General features: G+C 42.4%; 1 protein-coding gene across 4 annotated transcripts in view; it reads right to left on the reverse strand.

Annotated features, from left to right (window-relative positions):
- Prkcq (protein kinase C theta) overlaps positions 1 to 25426 on the reverse strand; it is a 73470-nt gene that overhangs the window by 23181 nt on the left and 24863 nt on the right. The window contains exons 2-8 of one of the 4 annotated variants that reach the window (XM_090318854.1): positions 17250 to 17376; positions 13950 to 14149; positions 11085 to 11145; positions 6291 to 6453; positions 4532 to 4563; positions 4351 to 4436; positions 3356 to 3485 (exon numbers count right to left, since the gene is read on the reverse strand). In XM_090318854.1, the coding sequence (XP_090174980.1) occupies positions 3356 to 3485; positions 4351 to 4436; positions 4532 to 4563; positions 6291 to 6453; positions 11085 to 11145; positions 13950 to 14149; positions 17250 to 17367 (790 nt within the window). In that variant the 5' untranslated portion in view covers positions 17368 to 17376. Of the gene's footprint in view, positions 1 to 984; positions 1531 to 3355; positions 3486 to 4350; positions 4437 to 4531; positions 4564 to 6290; positions 6454 to 11084; positions 11146 to 13949; positions 14150 to 17249; positions 17383 to 25426 lie in introns of those variants that run through there. The other 3 variants (XM_090318853.1, XM_090318855.1, XM_090318856.1) reach the window with 3 other exon arrangements.

Genomic DNA, 25426 nt, shown 5'->3' on the forward strand with positions numbered 1-25426 from the left:
CATTTTGCAATAAAAAGTCCAGCTTAGAGGATAGGAACACAAGCATATCTTGCTTTCTACTTTATTTAACTAAAGGTTGTGATAGAATTGGGCAGCAAAGCCTGGCAACTCATATCCGTAATCTTATCTGCTTACTAGTAATTCCTGTTCCAAGAACTTAGACTGCCTAGGGGCTTCACAAATACAACTGTGACAAACACATTCAAATATCTAGGTGATATTTCGACAGTTCTCACCTTTAGTTTTTTGTTTGTTTGTTTTTGGCTTTTTGTGCCGATATTGAGGCTTGAAATCAGGGCCTGCATGCTGTCTCTTAGTTTTTTCACTCAAGGCTGGCGCTCTACCTCTTGAGCTACAGCTCCACTTCCGGCTTTTTGCTGGTTAATTGGAGATGAGAGTCTCATGGACTTTCCTGCTCAGGCTGGCTTTGAACCTCGATCCTCAGATCTCAGCCTCCTGAGTAGCTAGGATTATAAGCATGAGCCACGGATGCCCAGCCTCACCTTTAGTTTTAGCAAGCCCTTGACTTCCTTGGATAATTCATCAAAAAACAAATCAGATAACATTTTCTATGTAGACAAGTATATTATTAGTCCCAGCATATATGCATAGATATAGCCACAAAGATGCATTGGAAGCAAATCTTTATATATATATTTAACCTTTCTAGCACAGCAATGGTGGTGGGTTTTTTTTTTTTTATGATGGAGTCCAGCATTCTGCATGCTCCTTATGTCACACTGAATCGGTTTACTAGTGTTTAGGTCTTGGATAGCCTTAGCCATGACTTTTCTTACTTACTCCTTCAGTGCAAAGTGTGACACTTATCCAAGAGTGGGTACAATGAGATTGGCCTTTTACTTAGATTGGCATTTTACTTTACTCCTTAAAATGGTAGCCAGATCTACGCTTGTCTCAGATGGATATGGTCAGGTAAGAAAGACCTTTGCTCTCATGGTAACGTCACGAGTCTTTGTTACTAACCTAGAAGGTGGTAACTGGATCTCTGTGAGCTCAAATAGTCCCTTCTGATGGCTATTTTCATGGGAAATACCGCGGAAGAAAAGAGAAGACAGGGTAAAGGCCAAGGTGACCCTACCTAGGAAAATGGCTTGTAAAGGAATAGGCAAGATAGAGAATAAGGGATGAAGAGAACTGGAGAAGAAGAGAAGGATCAACAGAAGAGGATACAGCAGCAGATGGAGGTCAGCAGAGTGGAGAAGACAGAGAAAGTTTGAGGGGTTACAGGAGGCAAGAGGGAATTAAATGGGAAAGGAAAGGGAGGGGAGGAAAAAAGGGGAAGGAGAGGGGGTGAAAGAAGAAAGGGAGGGGAGCTACTTAAATAAAGAAGGTAGGAGAGAAAAGGAAAGAATGGAATGGAAAGGAAAGAATGTTAGGGGAAAAGAATGGAACAAAGCATTTTTTTTCTACAGATGAGTGTGAAATAATGCCAAGGAATCTTGGGGAAAGTTCTAAGCTTTGTGGTCATGTGGTTCAAGGACTAGCTCTGCCTTAGCTAATAAACAAATAGATGTTCAGGCCAGTGAGAAGTTGGTTGCTCCAGCTGCTGTCTGTATACTTAGAATACTTGGACATTTTCCCTTCCATGAATTGTTAATGATATTCTTCCTAGTACCTTTCATAACCATATTTTATTCAGCAGCAGGTATTTGGACAAAGGTAGGCGGGTGTTTTTGTTTTTGTTGCTTTGCTCATGAAGGGATCATGGAGGTTGTTTCTGACAACCAGTGGCTACTGTGGGGGTAATGGTTTAGAAACCTATCCCTTCTTTCTACTAGAATGTCACTCCGGGATTTACCAGGCACATGGACATTGTCCAGGTAAGGAAGGAGAGAGGGACAGGGGAAGATGGTCTTTCATTTTTAGCCACACAGCTGTAGTACTTAAGAAAATGTAGTCCATGGTACAGATTAAAGTAGGACTGCAAAGAAAACAAAGGGTTTATAGATTCAATGTAGCTAATAAAAGGACTGTGTTATGGCTTTATCAATTGTGTTGAACTTTATCAACAAGACCTGCACCTGTTCTTTGTTTTATCCAGAAGGCAAAGAAGTGTGTGTGTGTGTATGTGTGTGTGTGTGTGTGTGTGTGTGTGTGTGTGTGTGTGTGTGTGTGGTGTGTGTGTGTTGGTACGGGGCTTGAATTTGGAGCTTTGTTGTGCTCTATCCCGGGTTTTTCATACCTGGTGCTCTACCACTTGGGCCAAACCTCCACTTCTAGCATTTTGCTGATTAAATGGAGATTAGAGTCTCTCACTGGTTCTACAGATCTACAGATCTCAGCCTCCTGAGTGGCTAAGATTCTGGACATGAGACATGGATGCCCAGTTTATCTATTTTTGTTGTGATTTTTTTGTTTACTCTTTTTTTTTTTTGGTCAGTCATGGGGCTTGAACTCTGGGCCTGGGCAGAGCTCTTCAGCTCAAGGCTACTGCTCTACCACTTTGAGCCATAGCACCACTTCTAGTTTTCCGGTGGTTAACTGGAGATAAGAGTCTCATGGACTTCATTACCCGGGCTGACTTTGAACTGCAGTCCTCAGATGTCAGCCTCCGGGGTAGCTGGGATTACAGGTGGCTGGCTTTCTGCTTACGCTTTGATCCTGGCACCACAGACAGCATCCCAGTCTTTGAAAGTGGATGCTTTGGTAACAGGATTTAGAGAAAAACTGAATTCTTTCAAAGTAAGACTGAGTAGCAACCAAGCAGGTAGTAGCAGAGGCTTGCTCTGCTGTATTCCCAGCCCCAAGGAAAGAACAGGCCAGGGAAACGGGGAGCTCAGGCCTGGACTTGGCTCTTTCCTGGGCACCATGTTAAACCATGATAGATGTTCCAGCTAGAGTGAGAGTTCCTCTCTCTAGGATCATGTAGCAGTCAGGTGAACATGCATTAGTGCTTCTTGATGGGATGAGACAATCTCATGAGCTGGTACAAAAAGGGAAGAGCAGAGAGATCCAACAGCTAGATCTTCTGGGGTTGGAAAAATGCTGTCCAGAACCCACCAAGGAGAGAGCACTTTGGGTCAGAGTGGAGTGGAGTTCTTGGAAGAAGAGCTAGTCAGAGCAGAAATGTGGACTTTATTTCTCCCCATGATTGTGTTGGTAGAACCTAAGTCATGGGGTCAGACTCTTAACCTGGACACTGGGCTGTCCTGCCTTCTCTAGGATGTAAGGAGAAGGACGTTTGGGGGTAGAAGAGTCACAGTGGCACACTGTGCCAGGAAGCTGACACCTTGTCACAGGTGTACCAGGCTGGCATAGACGTTGCCCTCTTCATCCTCCCTCTGCCCCCCCCCCCATGCTGCTCCGGATGCTGCAGGGGCTGCAAAGGACTCACCATCACACTTGAGTCCCTGCCTTGCCAGGCCCCACAGCAATGTCCCACAGTGCTCACAGAAGGTCGGGCTTTTGTAGTTGTAGACCTTGAAGCGGTGTGGCATGTCGATCTTGAATCTCTCCTTGTGGAACTGCAAGAAAGGCAGAAGGTGTGTGACCCTGCGCCGGTCCCTGGCTCCCACCTTCTGGCGCCCTCACAGACACCTGCGCTTCATGAACAGGAAACCATAACGCCACTTGGGCAGCACAAGCCTGGAAGCCATCACAGACTCTGTTAGGCCTCCCTCTAGAGGCGGAAGAAGGCTGAGAGCCAGACTCAGTGGCTCTTCCAGGTAGGCACAAACATACTATCTGCACTTGTCCATCAGCACAGCAGGGACCATTCCGGAAAGAATCGATGAGGGAGGGGTGTTTATCCAAATGGGAGTTAAGGAAAACACTGTTTCCACTTAGACAAATGAAACTGCCTTTCCTGCTTTGTATGAAGATTTCCTTTTCTCTTTCCATCCCGAGGAGTACTTAATGGAAGGTGTTCTAAACACCTCCTCTGGAGGAAATATCTCCTCTCTGCTACTTAGTTGGTCTCTTCATGACATTTAACACACGCACAACTCCAATTGTGGGCCAGAAGCATGGCCTACTGGTAGAGTGCCTGCCTAGCATGCATGAAGCCCTGGGTTCGATTCCTGGGTACCACATACACAGAAAAAGCCAGAAGTGGTGCTGTGGCTCAAGTAGTAGAGCGGTAGCCTTGAGTTGAAGAGCTCAGAGATAGCGCTCAGGTGCAGAATTCAAGCCCCACGACCAATAAAGAAAAAAAAAAATAAAAAAGGTAAAAGAAAAAGTTCTTTTTGAATCATTACTGAAAAGTGTTCTTAGATTGCTATTCAGGCTACCGATTTAAGTATAGTTCATTATTGAGATAATGAACCATAAAAGTTAGTGTCAAGATTAAATCGGCAGTAGATTAAAGAGAACATCTGGCTAGGTACATACCATAGTCTCCCGGCTGTTGATAGCTGAACCTGTGCATTTAGCTATCACCTTATCGATACACTTCTTGTGAATTGCCGCGTTGCATTCTGAAAAGGGATAATTTCAACTTAAGATTTCAGGTGAGAAGGAACAGCTAAATGGGAAGCAGAATGACAATACAACACAAGTCCATTTTACTCACGTCCACACTGGTAGCCCTGCTTGTTCAGACCCCTGTAACAGAGCACAGAGCACAGAGCCTCATTTATTTGTTCATGTCAACACCAGGACAAACACATTTTAGGCAGGGTAGGGATGGGAGGAGGAAAAATGAGGGAGCAAAATGGAAGCGGTGCCATCCACTAAGATGAGTGGTACTTACAACCTGACTTATGGAATTGGAACCTCTTTGTACAACTAGTTAAAAATTCCCACATTTTAGAGAGGAACAAAATCTTGCTCGGATTAGTCATTTGATGATGGCCCCTGTCATACATTATCTGCCTAGAGTCACTTCTGAAGTCTAAGCTGCTTTGGTGAAACGTGTGATAATGAAATAAACAAGGGGGTGTTGAGTCCCTTTCATTCTTATAGTTTGACCAAAGTGCACCAGAGATTCTTAGCAGCCAACTTCCATGTCTTAAATTTAAAACCTAAATCATCCCCTCCCTTGAAAAATACCCCGCTTCTCACATACCCTTTGTTCATGTGAGGACAAAGACATGTGTGACACATTTTATTTCCTTTATCTATCTGAGAACATTTGCAACCAACCAAGCTCAATGTGAAGGCAGAGTCCCAAGCAACAGTCATTATAAAAAAGAAAAGAGGTTCAAGCAATAGGAGGAAATCAGGTTAATGAAAGCCCACCCATAGCCATGTGACCCATGCATACTGGGATAAATTAGGACCTGTGCATTAACTGATTGTGCTAATCCCCAGGGGGCAGGGCATCTCATGGCAAGCACACATGCTGAGACCAGAAACGGGAGTGATTTCAGTGTCCACTCTCCTGTCCCCTTGGCTATGTGGTTCCTGATGCCTCAGCTGATCTCCGAGGCTACAACACCCCAGGGTCTCACTGAAATCTCTTGTTCTAAGGGGAAGATGCCATCTGTTGGGGTGCTGAGGTGGAGGAAGTTTAGACTGGAAAACAGGAGATGACGCCTCTTCCGTTTCTCCCCTCTCCTCTCTAGTAGCCTCTCATTTAGTCACGAATGAAAAAATCCTTTGGACTTCGTTATGATCAGGATCTGAAATATCCTCCAAAGGCCTGGATTTGAGTTGTGGTGTCACGAGAGTGGGAGTTACTGAAGAGCTTTGAAGAGGATGTTACTCTGGCCTACCCAACCTCTCGCCTCTTTCTCTGTCCCTCATTTGCTTCTCCTCTTTCCTTTCGGTCTCCCTCTCTCTGTTTCTCCTTCCTTGCTTCCTGTCTACCATGAGATGGGTCATTCTTCCCCATCATGCATTCCTTGCCATAATATTCTGCCTTGCCCATAGTACAAAGCAGCAAGATACAGGGGTGGGAGGAGGGAAATGGGGACCAAAACATGAGAAAGGGAATCAGTGTTTGTGAAGTAGTGCACCTTCTATCTGGTGAATAGAATATAACCCTTCTATTAATTACGATAAGAATTATGTGAAAAAACGCGGCAAGATAAAGCAGTCACAGATGAAAATCACTGTGACCACGAGCCAGTGTCAACTTCCCCCTCGATTGTCCTAGGCACTTCACCACAGTGAAGCTGTGCAGGCTAAGACTTTAGCGTGAGGGGAGCCTTGATCCACAAAAATCATCTTATGTTGACCCCTCAGGTCTTGTCAGTCCCTGTAAGGTTGTCCTCCGTCCTGGGGAGTTTCCTGGGTGCAGGATGCTGCTTGCACTTGGTGGATTAAGACAAAATGGGACAAAAATGCCCAACCTGACGCTTGTAGCAAAACACCAAAGTTAATCCTACCAGACAAACTCATGGCAGACAGAGCAAAATGTGGGTTGTGGGAAAAAGGTGGCAGTGAACTCGTGACACTTGACGTGGTGGATTTTGGCTTGTTTGATGGCCCCTCGGCGGTGGTGCAATGAGAAGAAGCCTTCTGTCTCAAATTCACTCATGTCCTTTGGGTCTGCAGGGAGAGAACAGGCAACATGAAGCTCTAAAGTGGGACAAGCACAGCTGGAACGGGGAGGGTGAGAGCGGGGCGAGGAACGGACGTGGGCAGAAGCCGATCCAAAGATTTTTGGATCATTTACTCTGTTTTTGTTTTTTCCCTTTTTTCCCTTTGGGCACAACCTAGCACCAACCTTTAGTGAGATTTTTAGGGATTTAACAGTGCGGGTAAAACATTAGGTTTATTTCCTTGATTCTATAGTAGAGGTTGCTTTGGGGTCTTATCAGAGGACTGAAATGAAGCTGAATTGCTGCTTCCATCCTTTCACTCCTTTTGACTGTGTGACCTTTCAGTTTTGTTTTGTTTTGTTTTGTTTTGTTTTTGCCAGTCCTGGGCTTGGGCTCAGGGCCTGAGCACTGACCTTGGACTTTCTCAAGGCTTAGCACTCTACCACTTGCGCCTCAGCACCACTTCCAGCTTTTTTTTTCTATGTATGTGGTACCGAGGAATCGAACCCGGGTCTTCGTGCATGCTAGGCAAGCACTCTACCACTAGGCCAAACTCCTGGCAACCTTTCAGTTTTTAAAACCAGAAGTTAGAACTTTTATGTGTTGTTGGAATTAGGGAGAATGCTATGGTGATTGACAGCAAATTGGGCACAGCATTTCTGAGATTTTTGGGTGTCTGATGCCAGGTCTGTTTAGACAGAAGTAATTGAATTTTCTGAAGAAATCTGAGTGATTATTCCTAACTCTTGAGTCTCTCTAGCCATCCACAGAGACAGCATACCCAGGCAGCACAGCTAAGTACAAGAGATAGTGTATGATGTTGTAGAGTAGTTGCAAGGGTAAAAATACTTTTAGGAAGTAGGAAAAGAGCTCACTGAAAAGAGACCAAGAAGCAGCTGCTAAAAAAACTTATGGGGAAGCTTGGAACCGGTGGCCTTTACTTATAATCCTAGCTACTCAGTGGGCTGAGATCTGAGGATCATGGTTTATAACCAGCCTGGCAGGAACATTTGTGAGAATCTTATCTTTAATGAGCCACCAAAAGCCAGGAATTGGAGCTATGGCTCAAAGTGGTAGAGACTTGAGCAAAAGAAGCTCAAGGTAGAGTATCCAGGTCCTGAGTTCAAGCCTTTGGATGACACAAAACTAAGGGGAACAACGTTCACTATGATATCTGACAGGTCTCCAAAGAATAGGACATTCAGCATGGATTGATATCCAGGAAGCTGAAGGCTAACAAAAGGAACTTGTGTAGAAGTTTGATATTCTTTGAGGAAGCCATTTCAGAACATGGATTACACTTGAAGCCAGACTCTTAAGACTGAAGAATTAACATCTTAGTGAAAAAAAGTGACTAATATAGATGTCATCACGACTAATACTATGTCATCAAGAAATGCCAGAAGAAAAAGAAGTGAAGAAGAGGGAGGTAAAAAGTGGGGGGGGGGAGGGAAATGGGGACCAAGACATGTGAAAGGGTATCAATGTATGGGAATTAATGCACCATCTATCTGGCAAATATCATGTAACCCTTTTATTAATTACAATAAAAATATATGAAAAAAAAGGTTAAAAAAGAGTTTATTCAAACTAGGGGAAGAGGTCTTCATAAAGTATGTCTCAGCAATGGGAAGGAAACTGCAGCGAGCAGGGAAACTTGATTAGAGAAGTCCACTGGTGGATGGGGATGAGAGGCCTGAGGCAAGGAAAGCAGCAAGGTTTTCTTTGGGGACAGAGGAGCAAGGAGAGAATGTACAAAGAAACAGCGGTTCTCTAAAGTGCACAGATGGAGGTTGAAGTCTCCCTCAGTTGTATCGAGCCAGGGTCACACTCCACGAATGAGAACGGTAAGACACTCAGAAATCAAGAAGAATGGGCATCAAGAGAGGATTTGGAAAAGCTATTGGATGAGCACCAAAAGGAAATCGCTTAGTGTGCCAAGGAGTCCAAAAGAGTAGCTCAATAAAAATTTATTGTGCTCTTCCAAAGTGCCTAACCTACAACTTGGTTAAAAAAAAAGGGGGGGGGGGGATAGGAGGAACAAAACCAAAAAGATATGGTTTGATCACTGATATTCTGAAAGGAGTGAGAATGCAAAACATATCAGAATATAAATATAGGACAGTGGAAATAAGAAAAGTGTACCAGATAAGGCAACGGCACTTGGGAAAGAAAAGTAGACAAAAAAGAGATGATTTCTGAATAATCCTGAAGGATGAATACAATGAGCAAAGATCCAGAGATAAGGCCTCAGGATGAGAATGAGAACTCTTGAAACAGTTGAGAATTGTGAGAGAGGAGACAGTACAGAAGAAGAACTCAGTCGTCATACCCCTTGTAGCAGATACAGGGATCAGGTCAGTTTTTCATTTTGCACATTTTCCTGTATATAAATTGCAAACACTTTCAGGCTGGGACTGTGGCCTAGTGGTAGAGTGCTTGCCTAGCATGCATGAAGTCCTAGGTTTGATTCTTCAGCACCACATACACAGAAAAAGCTGGAAGTGGCGCTGTGGTTCAAGTAGTAGAGAGCTACCCTTGAGCAAAAGATACTCAGGGACAGTGTCCAAGCCCTGAGTTCAAGTCCCAGAACTGACAAAAAAAATTGCAAACACTTGGAACCCATGGTGAAGCAGAGATTGAGGCTGTCACAGAGGCACTGGTATGGTGGGGTCCAGCCTGGAAATATCCATTCTAGCAGCAGCATAGGAGAAGGCTATGTAACCATGTAAAGAGATGACAAAATTGAAAAAAAAATATGGACAATGAGAACAAATTATTGAAGTGGGAGGTGGAGGTTCAGGAGGCTATAAAACCTCCATGTTTTATAGGAGAATTCATAATTAACTAGGATCATGAGTATAGAGGGCAGATTTATGGCTGAAAGTAGACACTTTACATTTTATAATTTATAGTCAACAGCATTTAAAGTATGTGTGAGAAATCCAATTGGAGAGGTCAACCATGAGGTCAAATACACAAGGAGCATAAGCTAGCATCTGTAAAAGGCTTGGATGAATAGCCTTTTCTAGCCAGGCTGTGGAAAACAAGAGTGGGGCCTATAGTGGGAGAGGGAACAAGTGAGAATAGAGTGGTACAAGGGCAGATTTCCAAGGTCAAGACAGGAGTGTATGGGGTAAGGCATTGAACCTTTTATGGGGTAGACTATTGTCGAGCCTACCACTGAAGAGGGATTCAGGAGGCATTCACAAATCAGATGAAATATTAAGATCAATTTTCGAATTTCAGCCATTCAGCGTCAACAACAATCAACTCGGCACCCATTATTTTCTACTATCACCTTATCTCCTTCCCTATCCTGTGCAAGTAAATTATTTTGAAACAAATGTGTTGTATTACATTAATTTGTCTATAAGAATTTCAGCCTGTCTGTAAAAGAACAAGGCTCCCTTTGAGAAAGAAACATAGCTATTATACATTGTTATCACATTGAACAAGTTAATAGCCATGAGTCAGAATAATCTAGAACCTGGTGAGTGTTCAGGATTTTCCCTGATTGCCCTATACTATTGCTTTCATAAAAGAAACTAGATGTGTTTTACAAAAGCACCGTGAATCTGAAGGAACATTACAGGTTTGAACACGGTTAATTCAAAACTCTAAAACAAAAACATCTGAAACTTTATTTTTCTTGTCAACACCCATATTTGAACTCAAGGCCTCGTGCTTGCTTGGCTGGCACTACCACTGGGGCCATGCCTGCATGCCTGTAGTCCTTTTTTTTTTGTGCTAACTTGGAGATAGAGGCTCTTGGATTTTTCTGCCTGGTCTGGTTTTGAACCCTGATCTTTCGGATCTCGGCTTTCTGAGTTACAGGGATGAGGGCCCAGCGCTTAACAAAAATCTGAAACTTTCTGAACACTGACAGAATGCAAGTGGGAGAGTGCTAGCCTTGAGCAAGGGAAGCTTAGGGACAGGGCCTAGGTGTTGAGCTCAACCTCCAGGACTGGAGGAAAAAGAGTGATGCAAATATTTTATATTTACATGTGTATTCATTTATTTGGTAGGACTGGAGTTTAAACACAGGGTCTCAAAACTCTGACTTGGGTTTCTTACTCAGCTGGTGTTCTACCACTTATGCCACGCCTCCATCTCTGATTTTCAGCAGATGTCAGCCTTCTGAGCAGCTTGGTGTGAGTCACTAGTATCAATATTGTGCTTCATTTTTATTTCCTTCATTTTTGTTTGTAATTTCTATTTAATCTCCAAATTCGATTGCTTCTATTTATTTTTCTTTTATGTCTATCTGGCCCAGACAATTAGGTTCAATTTATGTCAGTACACTAGTGGAAATTTTTAATAAAAATTCATTGTGCTGGCTGGGAGTTTGGCCTACTGGTCGAGTGCTTGCCTAGCATGCACGAAGACCAGGGTCGATTCCTTGGCTGGAAGTGGTGCTGTGGCTCAAGTCTTGAGAAAGCTCAAGGACAGTGCTCAGGCCCTGAGTTCAAGCCAGGACTGGCAAAAAAAATAAAATAAAATAAAAAAAAATATATATACACATCCTTGTGCTGCTTTTTTTCTCTTGGCAACAGTAACAACAGTAATGAAAGTTACTCTGGAATGGAAGTCTGTGTCTTTGTTACCCCCCAAATAGGAAAAAGAAATGTCACTTGCCACTCATTTCCAGAAAGTATCTTGCATTCATGAGCATTCGGCCTTGAGGTTTCAGCTCTAACTGGGGGACAGGGAGAAGAAAAGGAGAAAAATGTCAGTCAGAATGTGAAGCCAGCCCTGAGTTCAATGACATCATCACCAGCCACTGTGTGAGGGTGGATTTCCAAGGCGGAAACCATTGATGCTGTGCCATCCTCAGAGCAGGGCAGCACCCCTCATGACTGCCTTTCTTGGTATAAAACCATCTCAGCGATTCATTCATTTCCTCTGGGCAGCAAAGTTTGCATAAAGTAGAGGCAGCATTCAAAGACACATTCTGTTTGTTTTTCATCCCATGTGACATTGTTTATCTGAAGAACTCTAAGAGTGCAGACCCTGCGGCTTTTGAAATACAAATTGAATCCTGCTTTGAGAGACCCACAGACCATCCTGCTTTTCCCACTGGTTGGTACGACAGTGGCCTTTGCTTTCAGAGGGCAAACATTTGCTTGGGAAAATTCCAGATGCTCTATGACAAGGATTCTAATTAGAAGGATCTGGTAAAAGAATATACATACACACTCATGTGTATGTTGCATACATCTACACACAAGTATGTATAAAAAGTATGAAGTCAATTTAATAACTATAAGTACATATGTTTACATATAAATATATTAAGTATACTTATACATATATATGTGAGCATAACACACATATACATACATATTTATGAGTTATATAGAAGGGATCAGAAAGAAGTGCCATTTTAGGGGCTGATTCAAGATCGTATGGAATATGTCATATATTGGAGAAGAAAGGACAAATCTGAGGACATTCACTAATCACTAGCATTAATATATATGCATGTGTATGTATTATCATATATATTTGTGTCATATGTGTATATTATGACATTAGTAGACTAAAACGAATAAGAAAAGAGATGATTTCTCATCACATCCACGGGTTAGCTAAAATAAAAGAGATTTAGCAAGAGATGTGCTTTTAAACCCAGAGTTGAATTTGAATTGTGGTTAATTCAAGCTTAAGTAAGCTGCTAAGTCTTCCAAGATGTCTGAGAAATGGACATCCCAGCAATAGTGTTTGAGCGTTCCCGTTTTATGATAAACTCCTACTCCGTGGCTAACTGTTAAGCTCTCAGGTAAGCTTCACGAGGTCACTGTGTAGAGACATGTTGTCAACATCAAGGCTGTCAGATTTGTGAGGTGAGCAGTAAAAATGAAGGCAAACACAGAAAGAGGAGGAGGACTCAGGGGTCTGCTCCTGACGGCAGTCAGCAGGGCGTGAGGAAAGTATTATCCACATTCAGGACACAGGAAATTAAGCCAGGGGTGATGCAAGTACTGGAAAGCCATGCTCATAGAAAGACTTTTTTTCTCTTACTTCCGTGAGTGATGGAGAAAATCATGAGCTCATGGCAGATGAAAGGCAAGTGTGAAATAATCTGGTTTTTAAAAATTTTATTGTCAGGGTAATGTATAGAGGGGTTGCAGTTACATTCCTCAGGTAGGAGGCGCATTACTTCTCGCACATTGATACCCCTTCTCATGGTTTTGTTCCCATTTCCTTCCCTACCTCCTCCCAATCATCTTTGTTTTTCCCTCTTCCCTTCTCTATTTCAAATAAATAAACATATATACAATATACCCGGTAACAAAGTCTGATACAGTAACAATAGGAGATTAACCATAAGGGCAAAAAAAGAGAAGTAATGGAGTACATTAAGAACAATAATCCATTTTTAATGTAATTTTGAAAAGCAGTTTATAATAGAAGCAAGGGCAAGTATTAGTTTAAGATAACCTGCTATCCTTTTACATGAGATAAAAATAAGCTAAGGATCCTTCCTGCCCCCCAAAATCAGAGTTTAAAAATCATTAAAAAGGATGGTTAGTCAGTTCAATATAGATTCAAACGATCCTTTTATCCAAGCTGAAAGCAGCAATACTCAATCGAAATCACTGAACTACATGTACATTATATACATGTACTCACCTTCAATAAAATTTTGCCTTGTTATTATCTATAAAGAACACATCAATTACACCAGCAAAAAACTGTGCACCCAAAATGGGTGCACACACAAAAAAATGCAGCTTTTGGCCTTCTCTCATTCCTTTGTGAAACCTGAGCACTGAAAACCTTTTGTATGGATTTCTAAAATCTGAGGTAAAGCAAGAAATAGAAAAGCAAGATCTTCATCTTTGGCATAAATGATATAAATACATGTAAAACATTGCCTGGGTTTCAGATGATGCCAAAGCAGGTTTTATGGATATATTTTATTTCAGTGTTGTGTCCCCAGAAGTTTGCATTAGCATTTTTTAATGTTCCCATGTTTTACTCCTCCCTTTAATATTTCTAAACATCTGCTACCCTAACAGTTATGACCTAATTTGCAAGAGCGGTGTGCTAAGCATGAATTGTGGATGATGTTCTTAGTACAGGGTAAGCCAAAGGACTCCATTATGGCTTAAAACCATTGATAGACAAATTCTGGAAAAAGATCAGACTTCAAAGATGTCCTCATGCTCACCTCTCACAGTCAGATATCTTGAAAATAGAGGAGGTTTTTTTCTTTCTTTTTTTTCTTTTTTTGGATATTTCCAAGCTAAACAGTTAAAGATCAGCCACAGAATTTTTAGGGCCTTCCCCACAATTATGGTAAAGATCAGAGACAGTTGAATATACTTATACATTTTGAAGCTCATGATAAATAGCCATTTATCATCCCTAAATCACAAAGGCAGAAGGGGTAAGGATGTGTTTACCCCAGGCCAGGGAAATCCTGATGGGAACTTGGAGCTAGCTACAGCAAGGCACAGAGGTTTGATGAACCAGAGCTCAAGTCCTGACACTTACCCATAGCTCTGCCCTCCCGTTGTTCTTCCTGCATCTCTCGGCCAGCGAGTAGAGCTCCACTGTGGTTTCTGAAATGAGGTCCACGTTTTTGCCTTTCACAATGATCTGCATCACTCTTCCCCTGTTGATGTGGGCATCGAAGGTGCTGTCCCAGGGTGGATACATGGTTGGTTTCTTCTGGATATACATTTGCCCATTTTCTAGGACCACAGAGGTAGAATTGTCATGATTTCTTCAGGCAAGGTTAGAAAACCATTCAACTTAATGGTAACACCAACGCCCTGGGCTTTCTAAGATAGATCATTTAGGTGTGAAGACATAAACCACAGAGACAATGTAGGTACCAGAAGGCCAGGGCCAAGATGCAAGGTGCTGCACTGAGTCTCCAGAATTGCACGTAGCTACCTTAAGAGACAGCATCTGATAATGTCTCAGATGGCAAATGTTTTTCAATTGATGGCTTCACCTTGGCAATGAATGGGTGAGCAAATGAAGCTTCTTAAAAAAAATCCTTAAGACTGGGCACATATTTGGAATGCCTATATTCTAGAGGGTAAAGCAGAATGACCTTAAATTCTAGGCCAACGTGGGCTAGATAGCAAGAATCTGTCACCAAAGATCAACAACAAAACAAAACACACAGAGAGAAACAAACTGAATCTTTTCTGCCTGTTGTTGATATCCTTCCATATTAGTCTGTAAGTCTTGGTCATGTGACTGGTTAATTTCTCAGGCATCCAGTGAAAAAATAGTCAGTATAAAACAACTGCAAGAAAAAAAAAGAAAAAAAAACAACAACTGCAAGACACAGTGGCACAATGTGAGTTTATAATGACTGCCCCTTTACAAAGACTGAAAATTTTTCACTTGGCATAAATATGCTAAAAGATGATCAGCCCTAAAATATTATGAACCTTTATTTTCTCAAATTCTTTTTCATTCTCTCCTCCTTTAGGCAGTACTGGGGTTTGAACCCAACGCTTGCTAGGCTAACACTCTACCAGTTAACACACACCTTCAGCCTTATTTATTTATTTTTTTTGGCAGTTATTTTTGAGACAGGGTCCCCAGAACTTTCCTGCCTAGGCTAGCCTTGAACCATGATCTTCCTGATCATAGCTTCCCAAGGAGCTAGAACTACAGGCATGAGCCACCAGTACCTGACAACTTTTCTTCTCTGTTGAATGAAGGTGCATTTTATTGAGGTTAAAAGTCACATCCGAGGGAGGGTCTTAATCTAAGGACCAATGAAGCTTTGGATGGATAGTTAAGGTTGGAAAACTAGGAAGAAGAAATCCTGCATATGGTTAAGAACAGAAGCTTCAGACAGGATACCCCTTTATAGAAAACTGGAAAAATTCTGCCAGTAGAATAAAATAGTTTAGTTATGTTTCTACCCACATTTCAAAGGCTCACAGACAGAAAGCACCAGGATCTGTTTATTCTCATTCTCTTGACTAATCACCCCACCCCTACACACACACACACACACTCCTTACACACACAAAAGTTCAAAACCAGCTTAAATTCTATAGGAATAATACTTATGTGATAACATTCAGAGTTATTTCTAGTGAGAACAAAACCCAGAAATCTCTATAGTCTACAGGCCAATCTTTTCGACAAACACTTTTTCTTTTTTTTTCTGACAAGGTCTCTTGATCCTCATGGCTGATTAGACTAAGTCCAAAGGCAAGACCAAAAGAAGAAGAAGGAAATTAACAAAAATAAGAAAAAGACCCTTCAGAGGCAAATGTCAACGAGACCTAAAGCTGGAGAGAGTACTGGGTCTAGGAGACACATTGAGTCCAAAGCAGCTTTGAAAAACTTAGACATTTCACACTTCAAAGATGTTTGTGACATTTGCAAGGGTTTGAGTTGGGAGCAAGTGGCATTCTCACTTTTAACTAAACAGGAGAGAACGCTGGGCAGAGAGGAATAAGATCAAGATGTTATGGACAGTTTCTTTGCCTTTGATGTACTCAGAGTGGCAGGCGAACTGAGCCATGAAAAGAAATGTTTTTGTTTTTCTTGTCTTTTTTTCTTTTCTTTTCTTTTTTTAGCTATTGGTTTGTGGCAGCACAGTGGAAGTTAGACTTCTCAAAATTTTGATCTCTTCACATCCAATGGACATTCTCCCACCTGATGCAGTCTCTCCTTGCATTTACAGGTGCTCCTCTTCAGGGCTTTCTTAGGAACTATTCTCTAAAATAATAGACATTTTTTTAATCCATCCTTCTCCCCCCATTTCCTTTACCTGCTCTGTTTTCCTCGTAGCACTTATTACTTATCATGCTGTAGTTTTGATGATTGGCTTTTGCTATAAGAGTAGGAGTTGTCAAGGGAGAGAGATTTTTCTGGATTTGTGTGTGTGTGTGTGTGTGTGTGTGTGTGTGTGTGTGGTGTTTTCCTCTCTGCTTAGTCCCAGGGCCCTCAAAGAAGGTTCTTCAAGAACACTTGATGTGCATATTAATTGTGATGACTTACTTCTCTAGTTATTTCAAATCTCTACCCTTGTGGAGTCACATTTCTTTTGAGCCAATTTGGATGCAGAGAATCAGGAAAAGGTTATGAGGATGGGAAGGCTTTGGTATATGAACTTCCCCTACCTTTTTCCTGGAAAGTCCTTAGAATCTTAAAATGCTGAGGCAGTGATCAAATGAATGGAGGCCAAAGGAATCATTATCAATAGGATTATATACAGAAGATTCTAAGTCCACAAAAGGAATCTTGGGTAGTGACACAATTTGATCCCTTGCCATGAATTCACTGCCAGTACAAGTTCACCTAGGATAAAACATGGCTATCCTTTCATTCAGGATCTTAGTAAGTGCAAGTTAATAGAATCTGGATTGTAATGGCTCATTATAGATCCGCGCCCTCCAAACTTCATTAAGCTTGGCCAAGCAAACAATAAGCAGTCTTTAGAGTTGATCCCAAGATCAAATGAGATTAGGCAGTATTAATCTACTTATAATCATTCAAAGCAACCAGGCTTATGAGTATAGGCTAAATAAACATCCTCTACTTGCACTTAGTAGATTTTGTTCCCATCAACCCTTCACCTAATTTCCTGAACTTACTGTCTTATCTTTGTTTATGTGAAAAAAAAACCCCAGCAATGGGTTTCAAGGTTCTAGTCTGTATATCACATAGTATGTGTCCTTAAGACACACTGGGCATTGATGCCTTGAGCTGTCACTTCCAGTTGAGTCAAATGACCTTGAAGGTCCTGCAAGGACATCACACAGCATTCATAGCCAGAGCTCCCTCCCCACTCCAGTCCCCACTTATTCTTACCTGACTCAACACACTCTTTGACAAGCACAGCACAGTAGGGGTTCACAGCCTCACTCTGGCAGGACTGACAGGTCCCACAGTCAAAGTTGGACAAACCAATTCGAAGAAATGGTGACATGGTGGCTCCCTGGAAAAGGACAAAAGATAAACACTGCATCAGGCTAGTAAGATATTTTTGCTATTCTGTTCTCCACTTCACCAGTGGTTTATTATGGACACCGAGAGTCTTCAATGGGTCTACTATCCAGCTGAACAAATGCTTCTATTTCCGCTTCTGCAAAGCACATTGTTGGACTCTCCCCAAACCACAGACTGACTCGCCAGAGGACAAAGCTGTCTGGAAGTGTGCATCCAACCTTGCTGGTCTGCACTCAGGAGAAAGCTAATTGTAGGCAGTCTAAGAGAGTTAAGTTTAATGGCTACAATGTGAAGCACATATTTTCCAGCATTTTATTTTGTTATTCCAGAGGTGCACAAGAAACAACACATAGTAATCAGAAAATGAACTTATGAAGAGTGAGTCTATTTTAGTCACACTAGTTAAATATGACACTGCAAATTCTTACATGGTCTATTTATGTGGAATTGGCTCTAGGCATTGAGCAGCTGATCCTTATTTCTTTTGGTTATTTTTACAAAAGTCTGTTTTTGTCAGTCTCTTTCTCTGTCTTCACACACACACAGATACACACACAGACATACACTTATACTCTCATACCCACACAGACATAAAATGAGCCTTTGAACACTGAGCCACTTAAAAAAATACTTGAAGCCAGTAGATATTGAAAAATGTTGTTTGAATGTTGTACAAAAAGCGATAATAGCTTGCTCTCAAAATATAAACATTTATATAAATATAAATGCCAAAAAATTTCCTTTTTTCTTTCGTCTTTTTGGTCCAAGAGTAGGGCTCAAACTGAGCCTACCTGATACTTTTGCTCATTAGCTAGCAGTCTACCAAGTGACCCATGCTTCCAACTCTGAAAATCCTCTTAATAATTATGCTTACCTAGAGATCTAGGTGAAAATGATCACAGTAGTGTTGGATACAGATTCCAGAAACCCAGTCTGGGTGACTTGCTCTTCCTTCTTTGCTTTGCCCATATCTCAACGAAATTATCTTTTTTCCCCTATAGTTATTTTTAAAATTTTTTCAGATTCTTCAAGAAATATTATTGGTATAAAACTGAAATCTTACAGAGACAAAGTTATTTCCTTGCTTCTCCCTCAGCTTGAATCTTTCTATCTTAATTCCTCCAAACTTTGTCAAGTAAACAACTGCCTTTATATAGCAAAGTCAGAGACAGTACCCTAGCTGGAGTCTTAGGCCTCTCATAGCTAATTTTACAAAACCCTAGGAGATCCCCAGTACTCCAGAATAGTCTTTGGCTAAATTTTGAGTCTATAGACAGACAAATTGACAGGTGTTGTTAGTTTCTCAGACACTGGTGAAGTCTTGATTTCCTGTGGAGTTTGGAAGGCTTATCGAAAGGAAGTGGTTATCTGAGCACGATTTATTGGGTGTTCTGAGCTCTGAAATGTTTCTGCATAGACCGCACAGTGGAATCGCAGTCAGATGACTTCTCCTGTCACTGGGCCTCTTTTGCCTCATGACTTAGGATTTTTGGACAGCAGCTGGGCTGGACTGGAAGTCCTGACAGGATTTCTTTGAGAGCTTTTTCTTCTCTGGGCATTTCTACATAGGAGTGAGTTTCCGATTGTCTTAATTTCTCTAGTCATCGGGGAAAAAAAAAATGAATCCCCGAGAACTCTCTGCTCTTGTGGCAATATTAATCATGTATAGACTCTGAAAGATTTCCTTTGCACAAGTAAGGGGAGTTCTGATGTGAGTCCCAAGTGAGTTCTAATTTGAGTCCAGAGGGAATCACAACGAAGTCTGAGTTACTACCTCTCTGACCTTTGGGAACTTGTCACTGCTATTTTCAGGGTGTATTCCCCATCAGGCCGCTATGCAACAGGAATGTATCTCAGGGAGAGATGGAAAGCTGTGAGGGCGCTAGCGTTTCTGTTACCTCCTGGGAGGGAGCTGCCCTGAACTCCTCTCTCCTCCTCAGGACCTTGATTAACTTCCTTGCTCGGCAAACCCTCAACCATTTAAGCCAGATTCACTGCCACTTATGTTTTATTTTTCAGAGAAGGTATCATTTAAAAAAACATCTAGGGTATCCTTCAAACTTCAGTCTTCCTACTTCTACCTGCAAAGGAGCTGGAATCACAGTGGTGCACCACCATGCCAGCTGTACTTCTCACAGATCTCGGGAATTTGTGTAGGTACATATGTCAAGAACAAAGGTGGGGGGTAAGCCCGGAGGATGAAATTAACATCAAAGACATTCAGGCATTGTTTTGCTTTTGGAGCTTAGAGCTGATGGTAGGGATAAGGGGAATTTCCCTGAGTACTGAAAGAAAGGAGAACTCCTTGGGTACAAAACCATCAGGACTAATAGATGCTTCCGGCAGAGCTTGTGAAGCTGTCCTCTGTAAGTGTCAATTAACCTTATCTTGATTCTCCATCTAACAGTCTCAGATGACCGATTGGCCAGGCTGTCTTGTTTTTGTTTTTTAAACAGGGCAGTGTCTTTCAGGGATACGTGTGGGATGAGTTTTGTGACCTTCATTTGTGCTCTGCTGCCAAGGTCTCATGAAGCCCTTCACAGATCTTCTGCAGAGCACCCTCTCCCCTCAAAGGCGCCATCTCACTGTAGCACTTATCCTTATGAACGTCTGCTAGGTCCATGGAAGCATCCTCATTTCTGTGATTCCAGCTTTAAAGCACCATCATGATATGTGCTTGAAATTCTAAAATTCCTCTCCCACACTCACTGGTTCCACCTTTAGGTGTGATCCCACTTGTATTTGGCACACAGCTTTGATGCAGGTCATTGTTCGGTTGGCAGGCTTTTGGTTCCAGGAAATGAGCAGAACTGAGAATTCTGGTCCCCTGACTCAGTGGATACAAGCACTACATACTTAACCTAGGCTGAGTCACCCTGCACCCTGCTCGTCACCTGAATGCCTTCATGACGATGTCAGCTAGGATTGTCCACACACCTGAATCTGATGAGGATCACACACTAGAGCTAGAAAGTAAACAAACGTGCTATATATGCATATCAGCTGACAAGGCATGCCAAGCTTTCTCTTCCTGTGCAACAAGGAGCATACTTCTTCCTTCCTTCGTTCTCTCCCTTCTTCCCTCCCTCCCTCCCTCCCTCCCTCCTTTCTTTCCTTTTTTTTTTTTTGCCAGTCCTGGGCTTGAGCTCAGGGCCTGAGCACTGTCCTTGGACTTTCTCAAGATTAGACTCTACCACTGGAGCCTCAGCACCACTTCCAGCTTTTTTCTATGTATGTGGTACCGAGGAATCGAACCCGGGTCTTCGTGCATGCTAGGCAAGCACTTTAACCACTAGGCCAAACTCCCGGCCCCGATTTCTTTCCTTCTTTCTAAGTTGGGCTGCATATTAATTGCTATTATTTGTCTGGAGAAGCCTCAGTGGCAGGGGAGAAAATAAGAGGAGGGAAAAGTCATCACTTACATCAAATCCTCTAATGTATAGATGAGAGAATACTGACTAGTCACAAGTTAACTTGGGGACAAGGAGGAAAATCCATTTAAAGTTTTCTAATTACATCAGCTCAGCTAAACTGGGGGTAAGCATTAGCTCATATAAAACGTAAATTAAGCTACACCCCATAGTATTACATGATTGTCCTTTGCCTCCCACTTCCTCCTATTCTTCCTCTTCTGCCTTTTTTGTTTCATCCTCCTCTCCTTTACCATTTTTTATCCTTCTCATTCTTTAATTTTTTAAAATTGTTGCTACAAAGGTGATAAACAGAGGTTACAGTTATATAAGTCAGGTAAAGAGTACATTTGTTTTTTGACAATGTCTCCCCTACCTTTGCTCTTGCTTCTCATTTTTTCCCCTTTTGTTAGTTGTGGGGCTGGAACTCATGGTCTGGGTGCTGTCCCTGAGCCTTTTCATGCAAGGCTGGTGTTTTACCACTTGAGCCATAGCACCATTTCTGGTTTTTGAATAGTTAATTAGAGACAGGAGTCTCCCAGGAACATTTCTGCCTGGGGTAGCTTTGAACCATGATCCTTAGATCTCAGCCTCCTGAGTAGCTGAGCTTACAAGTGTGAAGCACTGGTCCCTAGCTTTTTCATTCTTTTTGGTAGTATGAGTTTGAACTCTGAGACTTACTCTTCTTAGGCAGGCACTGTACCATTTAAACCATCTCAGACATTGCCAGGATAAAAACAAAGAGGGGTATAATTATTTCCTCTCTTAGGATATTACCAAGATTTAGCCAAATAGAAATCTGGGAACATAGGTTCCTGCTGTGGGTTATATAAAGCTCACATCTTTTCTCTGTTTATCTTTTGCAATTTAACAAATGACTCCCTAAATTTAAAAGCTAGCCATTTATTTCTTCCCACTTTTGTGCCAACAACTGAAACTGAGGCTGTCACCAGGGTTCACTCTATTATGACTTTGACAGGGGACAGCTGGAAGAGCTTTCTTCATCCTGCAACGTGTCTTGTGGCTTTATTTTATTTTATGATTGCTGCACTACAAGAGAGTGAGGGGATAAGGATATGGCAAGACCCATGAGGGTCTCAAACAGTTTTTCCCAGGATGGCCTGTAACCACAATAGACCCAGGTGTGAACTGAAATGAGGTCTTGTGAACACTTTCCCAGGCCTGGCTTTGAACCTCTCTGTAGAGTCTCAATTTGTTCTTCCTGAGTAGCTAGGATTTATAAGTGTGAGCCACTTGTGCCTGGCTTGACTGCAGATATTAATATATTTACTCTTCAGCTAGAAGGCTACCCACGTTAACTGGCATGAAGACAGAGGGGGAGCAAGGGTGAATGGGAGAGAGTCTCACAAAGGGACCAGACTCTGGAGGCTTTCACATTTCATGGCCCACGTGGTCCTGCTCTCCCTGAACTTCTCGTCCCCGTGAGGTGTCTGCCAGTTATGCGGGCAGATTCCATGCATATGTGATAGAGCCTCATGAGATGCCAGAGAGCGCAGGAATCCCCAGAAACAGCATTTACAAGAGGCCAGGCTTTCCTTTCAACTTCTCCCCACATTACAGTGCTCTAGAGGATTGCGATATGGTTTGGAAATCCAGTGTTTGTGACACGGATCTAATACATTCAGAATTCCAACTACTACCCTTAAAATGACTGAGTAACGTTTGAACTGGCTATCGCGTGCACATATGTATGTGTGCCTTGACTAGTACCTTTAAAAACAGCAACAACAGTAGTTATATTAAAACTCATCACACAATTCTAATCCAATATAATGATGTTCCTCTGAACGTTTTGTGCCACCTTAGCGCTGCCCTTTATGGAGCGTGCATAGTCACAGTAATGGCATTGCATTGCATTTTTCATTTCTCTCTTCTTTTAAAAGTGGAGAAGCAAGAAGTTTAACTGGCAGAGAGAAGGTATATTATTAAAGAAAATGGAGAGTTTCGGTTAGATGGCTCAAGAGCCAATGCAGGAAAGGGAAAAGGAGGAGAGGGTAAGAGAGAGGAAAGGAAAGAAGGATGGAGGGAAGAAGAAGAAGAGGAAGAAGAAGAAGAAGAAGAAGAAGAAGAAGAAGAAGAAGAAGAAGAAGAAGAAGAAAAAGAAGGAGGAGGAGGAGGAGAAGGAGGAGGAGGAAGAGGAAGAAGAAGAGGAGGAGGAGGAGGGGAAGAGAGATGGAGGGAGGGAGGGAGAGAGAAAGAGAGAGAGACAGAGAGACAGAGAGAGAGAGAGAGAGAGACAGAGAGAGAGAGACAGACAGACAGACAGACAGAGAGGGAGAACGTTTCCTGCTCTCCAGTTTGGGAATGGGAGTTAAAAGACTTTCTAAATTTTCATTTCTAAGCAAATCACCCAGCAGGTATCCTAATCATTGGAGAAGATGACAAAAGTAAAATTGGGAAAGTATTAACTGGAGACTTCAGATGCTTTTGTTTTAAGTCCCTGAGCAGGGGAAAAAATGTTCGCTAACAACTTTTCTCCACCATCTGCAGGCAGCTGATTCTTCAGTGTGATATCCTTGAGGGAGTACAAACTGGAGGCCATGCAGCAGCGAGTGAAGACGCTGCGCTCCCCAGGGCTTTAAATAGAAGTGTTGTGGGGGAAAGGGGTGCAAGCTTGGCTATTACTTTTCCTAACTTCTTGCTTGGGCACCTCAGCTGTCTCATGATGGCTGCCCTGGGAGGAATCCTAGGGAATTTTCCAATGACTTACAAATCTGTTTCTTAGGCAGCAGATGGGAGTGCTACTTGATATCCATACTGGGACATTTCCCCATCTATAATATAAGGATAATAACATTTGCCAACTGATATTAGTTTGCCTGTGTTTGCTTGAATGTATACAGAAGGCATAGGGAAGTACTCCCGAGTTTGTAAACGAGATAGCCATGGTTAACAGATAAATATTATCATTTACCAAGTCTACAGTTTAAACAAATGACTTTACTCTCCCTATGACTGTGTCCCCATGTCTGCAAGATGAAGAGTGGGGTAGATCCACTTTGGGGAGGCGGGTGGGGTCGGGGGGGGGGCGGTCTCTGAAAGACTGGGTCTCTCTGTCTTTGTGATGAGGAGTCAACAAACCAATTCACAGCAAATGCCTTTAACGGTGTTTGGTGGCAAGAGTAGCTACTATAATTACTATAATGTCAGAGGAGTTTTCCTCAGTACTGGTCAAGTAGATGAAGAACACACACACTTACTTTTGGCCATTCCTTAATAAGGATTCGCTAATGATGTTGTGAAACTCTGTGTTGGGTCTGTGGCGTTCCCTGCTCTCTAGAGGGTTTCAAGGAAGGGGTTCTGAAACCCTGGCCTCTACTTTCCTGCCAATTAATCCTATGAGCTGAGTGACATGGTCAGCTGGCTGTTAAAGCCTGGACAAGCCATTGCAAAGCCAGCGTGCTGTGTACCTCGGTAGCAAAAGCACTCCTGGGTTCAACTGTGCTGCTTTATAGCCTCTCCCACTTCCTCCTGAGGGTGTGTGTATGGGTGACACATTTCAAGGAAAATACAGTATGTAGTAGTATCACCACAGCAGGCGGAAATAGCAGTCTATAATCCTTACATGAACTGACAGTTTTATACAGAACAACATACACAAAACCCTCATGTGCTAGCTGGAGAGACAGTGGTGGTCTGAGTCATAGATGAGTCACATGAAGGATGCTGCTGCAGATACAGGGACATTGTGGCTCCGAGCAGGGGACCAGGAGGGTGGGAAGGTAGAGCCGGGACAATGGGGAAGTCATGGTGGTAAGTCACCTTGGCAATGAATCTAGGACCTTTCATAGAGGAAGAAAAGTCAATTATTACTACTATCACTTCTGACTCCTGTGACAACAGCTGAACTTATTTATTTATTTACTTAATATTTATTGGGTCTTGGGGCTTGAACTTGACTTGGGTGCTGTCCTTGAGCTGAAGCTCAAGGCTACTGCCCTACCCCTGGGCCTGGACATTGTCCCTGAGCTCTTCAGTTTAAGGCTACCACCCTACCCTTGAGCCAAGCCCATTTTCTAGAGGTTAATTGAGATAAGAGTCTCAGGTCCTTTTGTCCCTGGGCTGGCTTTGAGCCTTGATCCTCAGTTCCCAGCCTCCTGAGTAGCTAGGATTACAGGTATAACCACCACATCTGGCTCATTTATTTATTTTTTAAGGGAAACATCATCTTATTCTAATGAAAAATTTGAAGCCAGGGAAGAATTTTCTTCATCTAGACCTCAGTTTACCTTCCAGAGAAGTGAGTGGGAACGGAACCTGGCTGAAAGTGGACATTTATCAAAATGCTTCCAACTTCAATGACATCCTTTGGTGACATATTCAAAATGATAGCCAGGTCTATTTTTTTCTTTTACAAACAGGGAAAAAAACTCAAGACAGGCAAAGAAAGCCCTTTGTCAGTGCTGCCCGGGGAGACTAATCCCAGAGCCAGTCCCGGAGGGAACAGGAGCCAGAGCACACGGTGTCTTGTCTTTCGCAGTGTCCCTCCCTCTCTCCCCCAGAGTCCACTCCAGAAGCTCACAGTTTTGCTTTTGCTTTTTTAAAATCGGCCTAATTATTTTGAATTGCATCTGACCAAGCTAGCTGTGTTGAGATCTTTGTGAAGAA

Source organism: Megascapheus bottae, chromosome 26 (assembly GCF_031878675.1).
Source record: "Megascapheus bottae isolate mThoBot1 chromosome 26, mThoBot2.hap1, whole genome shotgun sequence".
NCBI lineage: Eukaryota > Metazoa > Chordata > Mammalia > Rodentia > Geomyidae > Megascapheus > Megascapheus bottae.